We start from the raw sequence: 13,150 nt of genomic DNA, 5'->3' as shown, positions 1-13,150 counted from the left end.
CGATTCTGATGGGCTGCACACCTGGCATTTTCTGAAACTGGAAGCAGTGTTTTGGTAATTTCCAGTCACATTTTGGGTACATTTTTTGTGTTTTGAGGGAGGCAAACCCAAGCACATTGTGTATATATATTAAAAATAGGTTATTTTTGGAACTTGGGGAGCAATATTTTTGCAATGTTTGGGGATTTACAGAAACAGTGCCTGGATCACATGATTCTCGCCTTTGTTCTAATAGTACATTATAGAAGCAGAAGCAGCTACTAGTTACACTTGATTTAGACATTGCACACATTTAAAAGACTGCAGTGTAAAATCAGCTCTTAAGATTTCTGTGGACTTGGGTCCCATGAAAAGATTCAGCACAAAACTCAGCTCACTGAAAGTCTGCCCTTTGAAATAAGACTATCCCTCAATTGAGAGCGAGCTGTGGAGTTGCATTCTCCCTGAGGAAACACATGCATAGCTTGAGAGTACTTCTAGAATCATCTCTGTCACTGAAGGCCCAGGTGGATTGCGTAATTTGGAGTGCAATGCACTTTACATGGGGCTGTCCTTGAAGGCAATTTGGAAGCTGCAGCTAGTGCTAAGGGCATCCGACTGGTGATCTGAACATCATGTAAAAACTATAGCACTGGTCTAGTGTTCACAGTACACTTTCAGTTTGGATTCAAGGTGATAACAAAGCCTTAAATGGCTTAGGACCTTGGTAATTTAAAGAACATCTCTCCCTAAAAATGCCTCTGTTGAGGACTTTGTATCTCTCACCAGTAGGGATAATACATTTTGAGAACTTTGAAAATAGTCTCTCTCTACTGTAGAATTCTTAGAGGCCCAATTAGAACTGGAGTTGCCAAGTTAAAATGCAACCATTTTAATTAAAGCCTTTAATTCATTTTAACTTGTTTAATTGGTTGTTTCAGATTGTAAAATGGATGAATACGTTTTTAACCTGAATTGCCTTTTTAGCTATTTTAAAAGTTACTTTGTTTCAATGATTTTGCTGTATGCTGTCCTGATTACTTTGGATACTGGACAGGATATAACTGAACTCGTCCCTCCACATTCGCTGCGGTTAGGAGCACATGACCCCTGTGAATGTGGAAAAACCGCAAATAACTAAAATACTATGTTTTTACCTGAGAGAACACTCTCTAGGAATCTCTAGGTCCCCCAATGCAACTTTGTGGTCAACATCTGCCAGACATTGACCATAAAATTACACTGAAGGAGCTACAAATGCCTAGAGGAGTGTTCTCTCTAGGAATCTCTAGATCCTTTAGTGCGACTTTTGGTTGAAGTTGACCACAGAGTTGCACTGGAGGACCTAGAGATTCCTAGAGAGAACATAGTAATAAAATCTGTGAATAATCAAGTCCGCATAAGTCAAAGCTGCAAATGTAGAGGGAGGAGTGTATTTCAATAACATTTTAATAAAATATTGCTGTAGAATTGTTTTGCCTGTGTACTGAGCAAAGCCCAAACAAGTCAATATATAAGATGTGTATAAGACCATTTAGTTGCAAAACCAGCTGGAAAGAGATGAGACTTAACTTTCTCAAATTCTATCAACAATGTAAATAGAATTATTTTTGACCATTTGAAAATGGTGTTGAACACATTAAAAACATACATAGTATTCAGACAATGTTAATGGAAGCACCAGACAATTAATACAAACTAATTAAAAGAACGCTACTGGCAGCAGAGGCCTTTTTTAGAGGTATTTTAAGATGCATCCTTTCTATAAGACAGGGCTGGAAAGGAACCTGTGGTTCTCCTGATATTGTTGGGCTTTGGCCCAGTAGTTTCAGCAAGCATGATCAATAGTGGCAGGTGACATGAGCTGCAGGCCAACAACAGAAAACCTCAGGTTCCCTACCCTTCCATAGTGTTTCCCAAACTTTGGTCCTCCAGATGTTTTGGACTTCAGCTCCCAGAACTCCTGATCATTAGCCCAACTGGATAGGGCTTGTAGGAGCTGAAGTCCAAAACACCTGGAGAACCAAAGTTTGAGAAACACTGCTAAATAATTAATTGGATGCAAAATCTAATTAGAGGGACACAAAAACAAGTGTGTTGTAACTGCACCTGGTTGAAAGTGAGCAAAATAGTGGATGAAAATAAAAAGGTAGGTAGCATAGGTTTTAAAGCCTTACCTGGATGCAGTAGATACGTGAAACAGAAGGTCAAAATATGGCTATGCCTGCAAGAAATTACAGTCAGCCCTCCTTATACATGGATTTTTTTATACACGGATTCAAGCATCCACGGTTTGAAAATGTTCAAAAAAGATATAAATTTCAAATATCAAACCTTAATTTTCCATTTTTTATAAGGGACACCATTTTGCTATGTCATTATATTTAATGGGAGCATACATGGATTTTGTTATCCACAGGGGATCTTGGAACCAAACCCCAGCGTATAACAAGGGTCCACTGTATAAGTTTCTTCTACTGGCAGAAACACCACAACTGTTGTTATTGTTCTAAATGGCAAAGAACAAGGGAAGAATTTAATTACTCTGAAATGCAAAATGCATTATAGAAATTTTTGAAGATACCATGCCTCTCTAGGGAAGAGAGTGTGTCTACACAATCAATTAACCAATTAACATTGGTTAACATAAAATGTAGAAAAAATGTAATTTTTTGTTGAAAAGGACAGAGCATTTATTTTTTCTTTTGGCGAATAATAATAATAATTGTTGTCCTGGCACAGGCTATCTGTATTGGGATGTGTCTGGGTTTTTTAATACCTATCTCAGACCTTAGATTTCTTAAGAGCCAATGAACTACCAGAGGGACTGGCTTTAGGAAATGCCCTGTGCCTTTTCAAGGAACTGTCAGAGGGAATGGCTTAGGAAATGCCCTGTGGCTTATCAACTCATTCTTAGAATGGTCTTTTGCCAAGAGACCCTTCCCATGATGCCAAGGACTGATGAGTCAGGAATTTAATAACCAGCTGGCTCTCAATAAAGCTGGCCTGTGCCAGGAATTGCATGCCAGGTATCTACTGCTTTCATTGGTGGTGATATGCAAGGGGAGCAGGTGACTGAGGCCACCCACCAACCATGGCTCACTGCTGCTGCCCATTTAGGGAGGTCTCTGGATACTTCCCTGGGGTGAGCAGTGAGGATATCAATCCATTCTTAGAATTGTCTATTATGCAACAAGTTTGACCTTGTGGGATTCTGGCCTGGAGGAACTAAAGTGTAGGAACTGTCAGTGTAACCAGATTTTAAAAGTGAAAACTGGGATTCTCAGGATTTCTACCAGCTCCTAGTAATAAAAACAGAGATGCTTTATGTATTGGATATTATACCCATTGCAGGAACAATAGGACTGATTGCTCAGTTTGTTTTATAGCTGTGGTAGGCTGCTTCCCTGAGCCACTATCCTTTTTTCATGCTGAAAGAAGAGATACATAGAGTATCTTAAGGTGGTAGGTATGAAACTCTTCAGACTCTTAATATGAATTGACCACTGCATCAGCTTCCTTATTGTGAGGCAGGTGTTTGTCTGTGTCAGCTCACTATTTTGTCTTCATTCATAAAACATTATGCTGCTTGTGTTTCTTGAAATATTCCTGCCAGCTGGTTCCTGTCTAAAATACTATCCATATTGTGAATGACTGAACATTAACATTCTTTCCCAAAGAAGGCGCCAAAGTAGAAACAGTGGCAGCTATTCTGTAAACATTTTGTATTAAGCATTAAAGTACAATCCAAATTTCTGCCACATGACTGCAGAGACTGATGGGTAGTTTGATCCTAAATATCATGCTTGAAGGAGCATGATATGTATCATCTGAAGAAAATTAGCTATATGATTGGAACAAAACCTAGCAGGATTACATAGTGGCTGAAGGGGTGGATTGTGTTAAAGGAAGTAGGTTTATGTACTTTCTCCTCCAAACAATTTATCTGGGAATTAATTCTATGACCCTGAAAGCAAACAGCACACTACCAATAAATCTAGTGAAAATATGCTTCCACTTCAAACTGATATTCCCTATCTCTGGAATAATTTGTGCTTTGGATCCTTTCAATAGCTAACCATGTGTTTGTCACTACTTGCAAAGAAACTGATGAAAAAAATCTTGCTATACTGTAGAAGTATTCCATTTTTGCTTTTCAAAAGTATCTATGCAAAATTGAACAAGAAGGATACAATAGTCCATATCAGGGAGAACGGAGGGCTTCCATAGCATTGGGACAGTGAATCTACATGGGGTTTTCACTCTGAATTTTGAAGATGTCCAATGTGCTGCATTCATCCCCCAAACAAGTTCAGCATATTGTATGCCCTTGCCCCTCCAGAGACTTCCTGGGCTACTAAAACCATATAACCCCCCCCCCCCAAGTGTCCAGAAATCCACTTCTGCTTCTCAAAAATGTTTATTTCTCAGGGAGGCCTTGCAAGCTACTTATAAGGTAAATTGTTGAACTGGAGACTTCTGAGAGTACCGAGTCGTCCCTTTTATTGGCCAGAAAAAAAGTCATTCTAGGGTATCTGGATGTATGGAGGGCCACAAAAATATCTCTGGGGGTGACATGCAGCCCCACAGTTGTGCTTTGCTAATCTCTGATTTAAGATATAATCCTATATAAATTTACCTGGAAGTAAGTATTCACTTGGTGAATTCAGCAAGACTTGCTTCTGAGCAGATACATATAGGATGGTGCTGTGAGTCAATTTATCAGTTACTTGACTAAAAAAAAAATAAGAACGCAGGTGGTAGATGCAGAGGAAGTCTATTTTTCTGTTTCAAATAGAACGGAATAGCAGGGGGCTAGATTAGGTAAGGAGCTTGTCACATGGTTTAATAATCTGTTTTACTTCTATCTGATTTATGATAAATCATAATCCAGGTTGCGTCCTGATTTTATCAGAAGGTTTTTTCCACCAAATATGCCTCCCGAATATATCCTGGATGCATCCCCGCTTCCAGTAGCACCCTTTGAGGCTCTTTTCGGATCTGGGAGTTTTCCATATTAAGAAAATGGCTGCCAGAGAGCTCCTGGAAGATGGGGTGCACCCAGGATGTATTTGGCCAGCAGATTTGGCTGCAAAAACCTTCTGATAAGATCAGGATGCAGCCCGAAATAAGACTTAAAACGGATAGAGGTAAAACGGATGATTAAGCCATGCAATCAGCTCTTAACTCTTGTGGTCCCTTCCAACTCTATGATTCTATGAATGCCTGTTATCCAAGGGTCTCATAAAATCTGAAAAAGAAGGATATATATATTTTTTCAAAACATCTGCTCTAGCCATGCATATGTATGCCAGATAAAATTGCCTGACTAAAATACATGCTATTGACTAACAGTGTAGTTTGACTCAGAAGTAAATTCTATCAATTTAAAGAGGACTTGCATTCTACCAAGTGGTCAGTGAAAAACCGAGAATCCTGTTAGTGCACTGCACCGCATAACTATACCAACGTAGACAGTGGCACGAAAAGACCACGGGCACAGCAGCCTTAAAAGAAGATGCAGGCCTTTTGGAACTGGTGGACTGTGTCTACTTTTCTTTTCCATGGCTTTGTGACCATGGAAAAAGCACCCCCACTCGCATAGTGCACCAACAGCATCCTGGCCAAAGGAAGCAGCCCAAGTGTTAATAAGCCTTACAAATAAGGCCTCAATAGACTGTGCCCTTTGTTTGCTAAAGAATCTCTGGTTACCCCAACAGTCACTTGTACAAGTGCATTTATGTTTTTACCTCATTAAGGTTTGACCTATTCTTTCAAATTAGTATCAGTGTTCTTTGAATCAAGCCTTAGTGACATCATTATTGCAAATGATACTTGATATTTTGCATAATTTAAGAAATAAACATCTTACAGTTTTTGGGAGAGACAGGAACAAGACAGAGCTGGGTAAAATAGGAAAAAATGGCCCAAAGTGAAATTTTGGATTGTACAAAACTAAGGCTAATTCAGTAAACAATCATAGACACACCAGAAAGTATAGAGTGTAGCCCTTCCTAGTAAACATAATGAAAACAACTGACAATCTCTGAAAAGAACGTCCAGAAGTCAATGCCTTTTAGCACATCAATTAGCAGTGAGAGGTGTCTTTCTCTTTTGTTTGCTCAGCACTACCATCTTTATGAAGCTCTTGACTTTTTTCTTTAGTCATCTGGCCTTGATCCATATGTTCAGGCATTTGCTCTTTGGTTTTCTCAGGACTCAATAGTACCATGGATTCTTCAGGCTTTTCTGTTCCAGCAACCTTGTTTTCAGGTCCTACATTGCTTGGTGACCTGAAAGGCACAATTACTTCTTTTTAACTTCTGAAATGTTTCATGGTACTCGCAGATTCTTTAATGTAAATGGCAACTGGCCCCCATGTTAAGACACATCTTCCAGAAACTATAGCTGCTAAAATTGATGAGACATTACTGCAGATGATTACAGACAACTGTTACACTTTTCTAGCAAGTTTCAGTACAAAAGGGACTACAGCTATCGTGACAATTGTTTTGAGGATATCAATAATCTTTTATTAATAGCATGAAAAGGATAGTTAGATTATTAAAGATATAAAATTGTAGTTCTTTACTTTTCATTAACTAGCACTATAATTCACTAGGGCTCACATGAATGGTCATGCTATTGATAATCTACCTGCTCTGGGATCATCCTTCTCTATTATCCTCTCCAAATTAGATAGAGTGCCCAGGAACAGAATGTGACAATGTAGAATGTAATGTGACTATACCATGTCCACAGAACTGGTTACAAAGCAAATTTAAAGATCTGCATTTTGGTTTCTGATACTATCATGGAGTCTTCTGGCTTTTCTGTTCCAGAAACCTTGTTTTCAAGTTCTACATTGCTTCTCATTCTCCCAGGTGGCTCAATGGTTAAATGTCAGTACTGCAGCCACAAGGTTGTGAATTTGATCCCAAGGCTCCAAGGCTTCCTTCTATCCTTTCATAGCTTGGTAAAATAAGTACCCAGCTTGTTAGGGCCAATTGGTTTACAGATTGTAAACCACTTAGAGAGTGCTGAGTTCACTATTAAGTGGTATAGAAATGTAATTGCTAAATCTATTGCTTCAGTGTAGACAATCTGTCTTTCTCTGCTATAGGAGTGGGGAGCTACAGTCCTCTAGAGGGCTTTGTACTGCAAGTCCCAAAATTCCTTACCATTGTTGGTTTGGGCAGATGGAAGTTTTAAGCTAAAAAAAAAAAAAAACCCCAGCAGGCCACAGTTGTATATCCCTGGTCTACTATGTTAATTTCTCTGATGCATTTATTGATTTGTTTATTAAAGTATTTATATCCTGTCCTATATCCAAGAATCTACTCAGTATGATAATACATAATCTTACATCTGTACTTGCAAATTTCTGTATTACCCATAATTTACTTATTCTAAATGGCTCGGAGTATTTTCCAAACACAAATGGTTTCACTTTTATGGCTGCAGGAGGGAGAAGCTCTATTGACTATGTTTTATCCAGTCCAGTCCTGATGAATCTGATTACAGCTTTTGAGGTCTGCCATAGAATAGAAAGTGATCATATGCCACTAGTAGTCTCTATGGTATTACCCAAATTAGCTACTCCATCTTCCATAAATCCTGAGACATTTGTTAATTACGAAAGATTAAAACGAATTCATTGGAACTCTAGAACAATAGAGGCAGTCAGTGAAATCTTTAAAGAAGCCTGTGCCTTAACGGTAATAAATGACCTAGCTAATAGTACTACAATAGAAAATGCACTGGTAAATTATGGGAAAATAATATCTATTGTGAGTAATAAAACAGCTACTTATATAAATCCAACTAGAGGGAGGAATTCGTGGTTTGATAAAAGTTGTCTTATAGAGAAAAAGAACCTTAGACAAATTTTCCAACTTGCTTTAAATAGCCCTGAGGAAAATTTCAGACCTTACCTAAAGGCCCGGGTAGAATTCTATAAGTATATCGAAGATAAAAAGAAAGCTTTTTATCAGCAAAATTGGGCCGATCTAGATAGAGATCTGAATTCAAATGATACCAAAACATTCTGGATAGCAGTAAGGAGGCACTTGAATAATAACCTAAAATTATCTAGTCCTGGCATTCAGCCCCAAATATGGGTATCGTATTTTACTAATAAGATGCAAACTAAATCAATTGATAATATTGTCGTGATTGCAAACCCCTCTATTATTTGGAGTCCTGTTTCACCAGATGAAGTATATCAACTAATTCTTAAACTAAAATCTGCTAAATCGCCGGGTTATGATACTATTACGGCAGAGGTTTTGAAACATTGTCCAGAATTATGGTCCAAAGCTTTGGCAAATTTATTCACCCTGGTAAATAACACGGGGGTGATTCCAACAAGCTGGAAGGATTCAATAATTATTCCTATCTTTAAAAAAGGCGATAAGCATGAGCCAGCAAATTATCGCCCGATAAGCTTGCTTTCTATTGTAGGTAAACTATATGACAGCTATTTGGCAATGAAACTGCAAAGCTGGATGACTACTCAAGCCATCCTGGGACCTGAACAAGCGGGCTTTAGAGGTCACATGTCTACCACTGATCATATTACAGTTATTTCATTTTTAATTAATAAATATATTTCCCGTCCTAAAGGGAAATTATATGCTGCGTTTATTGATCTAAAAGCGGCATTTGATCTTATTCATCGACCTACACTTTGGAGTAAATTGGATAGTTTAAGTATAGATTCAAGACTCTTGTTTTTGTTGAGCCAAATCCATACCAACAATCGCTGTAGGGTAAAATTTACTGAAAGTGGTCATTTAACTGACCCAATCTATTCAGGAATTGGTGTAAGGCAAGGCTGTGTCCTAGCTCCTCATTTATTTAATTTATTTGTAGCAGATCTTCCAAATTTTATGTCATCGGTTGACACCCATCCTCCTATGTTAGGAAATCGCCCACTTTTAGTGTTACAATATGCTGATGACACTGTATTATTGTCGCGGACTCAGGTGGGCTTAAAGAGAGCCCTGAATAGATTTAGTGAATATTGTGTTAAGTTTCACCTACAGATTAATGTTAACAAATCAAAGGTCTTGGTATTTTCAAAAAAGATTCACTCCAAGGAAATGGAAGATGAATAATCAATCTATAGAACAGGTAAAAATGTATACATATTTGGGAGTTCTATTCCATTACAACGGTCTTTGGGTAAAGCAGAGAGAAAAGGTTATACATTCTGGGAAAAGAGAGTTGGCAATGTTGCAATCCTTTTACTATAAGAAGGGAAATCAAGATGTCCTTGCAGCCTTGAAAATCTATAAAACCAAAATTAGACCTCAAATATTATATAGTACATCTGTATGGGTAACAGCTTTCAACAAAGAGGTTGAAAATTTACAATCTCGGTTTTGTAGAAAATTGTTATCTATTCCGCCATGCGTTCATTATTTAACGCTATATGACGAGCTTGGTTTGGTTACACTTGAGACCACTGCCTGGTTGATGGCATATAAATATTGGCTTAAAATTCATTATAGACCAAATAGATCTAGTTTAATTTGGTTTCTCTTATCTGATAATTATTATACTAATTGGTCAAAAGCCTTTGAAGACAATCTAAAATTAAAGGGTTTAAATCTGGACTCTTTACTCCTTTTGACGGAGCACGAGTGCTTCAAGACAATTAAGGATTGTTTTCTGAGTTGGGAACATAAGGAAATTTATTCTACCTCTCCCAGAGTATGCTCCCCTTTTGTATTTGGCATTCCCCCCTGTTGTGGTGAGATACCAAAATATTTTCAATCGTTGTCCCTTCAGGCTGCGAGGAAAGCCTTCCTTTTTGCAAGGCTGAACATCCATCCGTCATGTGTTACTAAGGGGAGATATATGAAAATTCCATTTGTTAATCGTCTTTGTATATGTGAGGCAGTTCCAGATACCCTCCAACATATTGTTTTTCTTTGCCCATTATATCAAAAACCGAGAAAGAATTTGATAAAGAAACTAATGGAAATGAACTACTGTGTAATGGACATAACTTTAGTGCATTTATTGGAGGATTGCAATGAGCAGATTACACGAGTGATGGCAAATTTTCTAATGGAGGCAACAAAAATCTGGTATAAATTGAACAACTGTAGTCCATAGAATTACATGTTACACGGACGGAATTTTAAAGTATTTATGTTAATGATTTTAGTTTAAAATTTTAACTTGTATGATGTTTTTTTTTATTTGAGATGCCTAATAAAGGTTATGGTATGGTATGGTACATCTGTACTTGAATGAAGATGATGGTAAATCAAAATAATTTAAACTTCACATACCAGGATGGCATTTTAGGTCCCCAAGAACACATTTTGTTTCAGAATCCACACAGAGCTAGACCTTCAAAGTAAGCATTTTGCAGCGTTGACACCTGAATAGTTGTAAACTATTTCCTCAAATTGCAGGACTTGCCATATACAGGTGTGTGTGTGTGTGTGTGTGTGTTTTAAATGCCCCAACAAGTATTGCTTTTTGCCATTGGGTACTTTCTTTGGCCCAAACAGCATAACATATTGGAACCAAAAACATTGCAGGCTGGTTTATTAGTGAACGAGCAACACTGATGCAGTGAAGCAAAAGTGACATGTGCTGGTAGTTAGTGTGTTGGCTCCACTCAAGGTGGATTTAGGAAACATCAAACATGTAAATTAAACCCTAACCACAACTCTACACTTAACCACTTCAACACTTTGGAATTTTCCTTGGGTAGAAATTCCCCCACAACTCATTCAATGTCAGGATTTTATTTTTTTTTAGAAAAAAAATTCCTGGTGGGTGAAAGTTGAAAATTAAAGGTAAAATGAAATAAAATTTTTGACATTCATGCATTTGCACTTCTCTGGTTTGGGGATCACATCCCAAACTGTATAAAACAAACATATAATCAAAGAAAAACTAGCAAAAAGCCTCTTCTGAAAAAGAAGGTTCTTTCAAGGTACATTTTAGGTTTTTTTAAAATGCCTACTTCTTTGTGATACATTATAAAATTAAAGTTGAAATCTTAAGCATAGTTACCCAAATATGTGTGCACTGTTGGGGAGACACAATAAGGCACCTGAGACAGCCTGCACAGGATTGACTGTTGAACTGCAATCCTAAACACACGTACCAGCGAGTAAGGTTCATTTAACGTACTGGGAATTTTTGTTTCCAAGTAAATATGCCCATAATTACATTGTTTAAATTATATGAAAATAATAGATGTCAAGGAAGCAAAAGGCTGCAACCATCCACCTGTGTTATATGCTGACAGTATTGGAAATTCAGGAGAGAATGGCAGCCTGTGACTTGCCAAAAGCTGAAAAAATGCATTATACACATTGCCATTTAATCTTGTTAGCTGGACTTCAGGAAATACAGAATACTTGTTTTCTTGACTCAGCAAGTAACTATTTTTTTCTGTAATGTCTTCAACTTCATCCACATAAATTTCCCATCTGTTAAGTTCAACTGGGGAACTTTGACTGTATCTGATTAATTTCTGGTGATAGATTGTGTTCTGAATGATGTCATCTAGGCACTAACTTTGGTGGTGTTGGGACTGCATGCTCCTGTGAGGCAGGGGGCTATGCTGCTGGTAGCAGTGCTGCTGGGAGGATCTCCGCTGTCAGACAGGCTTTTGCTGAGGAGCTAGACTAAAGGTGCTCAACAACTACTGGGCACCAGCATTGGTGGGGAGTGACACTGGTAGAGGATCTCTCAGGAATAATGGAAAAGGCACCATAATGTATTAGTACTGTTCAGAAGGAGAAACAATAAACCCCTTTTGAATGTCTTTTACCATGAAAAACCTATCATGAGACAATCCAAAATGAAACAAGAGATAGTGCCAGAAGATGAAACTCCGACGTCAGAAGTCAGTCAACAAGCTATTAGAGTACAGCAGAGAACAACTACAAGTAAGGACAAGGAGAACTACTATAATAATCAATGCAGAGAAATAGAAAATGACAACAAAAAGCAGAAGAACAAGAGACCTCTTCCACAAGATTCTGCTCTACAAATAGCAGGAAAACACATTATATGACCAAGTAGAAATAAAAAGTTGATGGAAACAATATAAAAAAGATGAAAAGATGATAGATTCATTCAAGGAAGAAGAATTTGAAGATGGATGCACAATTTTAGAAAGTGAAATGGAGGCTTCTCTCAGAACATTGAGGAGAGATAAATCACAGGAACAGATGGCATACCTATAGAGCTGTTTCAGGCTACATTGAGAGAATCTACGCTACAATTCTAATTAAAATCTGTCAATAATTATGGAAAACAAAACAATGGCCACAGACTGGAAACTCTCAAAATGTATTCCATTCCCCCAGAAAAGGGATGCCAGGGATTACAATAACCACACAGCCATTTCATTAATTTACCATGCAAATAAAGTGATGCTCAAAATACTGCAATAAAGATTTTACAGTATATGGAGCAAGAAATGCCAGATGTCCACGCTGCATTCAGGAAAGCAAAAGGCACTAGGGATCCTATTATAAACCTACCTTGAATAATGCAGCACATTATACTGTTGCTAAGGTATTTATCACATGGCATTATAAAAGCAGAATTGTAACAGGATAAAGGCATCCTTGACTGGTACATATCATAGGATGTCATGTCCGTTCTGCTGCTGCCTCGCATTGTATTCATTACTGTAGTGCAACTTTTCACTGACAGGCAACATCCATCAACAGGCTCTCAATCTCACTGCTTTTCCATGACTGCTTTTATACATCCCTTCTCTTCCACTGCAGTTCTGCTTATCTGGTAGTTGTGTGGTGTGAGTGGAAGTGATTCTTTTCCCTCTCTCCACTTCCCCTTGCACTGATCTCTGCAGCCAGCCCTTTCCCAAAGCTAGTTGTTGTGTACACTTTCACACAGCACCCAACTTCAGGTGATGGCTGACAGCCACGACCACTCATTCCCCTCCCTTCCTTTCAGAAGGCAGTGCTTGGCAGTATGGAAAACAGATAATGTGACCATGGATCACCAATGCGCAATCGTGGGGGAAAGTGTGATAAGAAATAATGCCAAACTCATATGCTTCCATCTTTAAACTAGCACAAATGTGGTGGGACATCTGTGTGATAAAGTCCCAAGTCTCTAATAAAACATCAGTCATTCATGTCTTGATTTGGAAGACAACCAC

The 13,150-nt window shown here is 38.1% G+C and overlaps 1 protein-coding gene across 1 annotated transcript in view; it reads right to left on the bottom strand.

Annotated features, from left to right (window-relative positions):
• Positions 1–1,318: 1,318 nt before the first annotated feature.
• The window catches only part of SHTN1 (shootin 1), a 144,018-nt gene continuing 132,186 nt past the window's right edge, over positions 1,319–13,150 (bottom strand). The window contains exon 17 of the mRNA XM_042457032.1: positions 1,319–6,272. Coding sequence (XP_042312966.1) covers positions 6,068–6,272 — 205 coding nt within the window. The 3' untranslated portion in view covers positions 1,319–6,067. The remainder of the gene's footprint in view (positions 6,273–13,150) is intronic.

Source organism: Sceloporus undulatus, chromosome 3 (genome assembly GCF_019175285.1).
Source record: "Sceloporus undulatus isolate JIND9_A2432 ecotype Alabama chromosome 3, SceUnd_v1.1, whole genome shotgun sequence".
Lineage (NCBI taxonomy): Eukaryota > Metazoa > Chordata > Lepidosauria > Squamata > Phrynosomatidae > Sceloporus > Sceloporus undulatus.
This window is presented reverse-complemented; position numbering and strand designations above follow the sequence as displayed.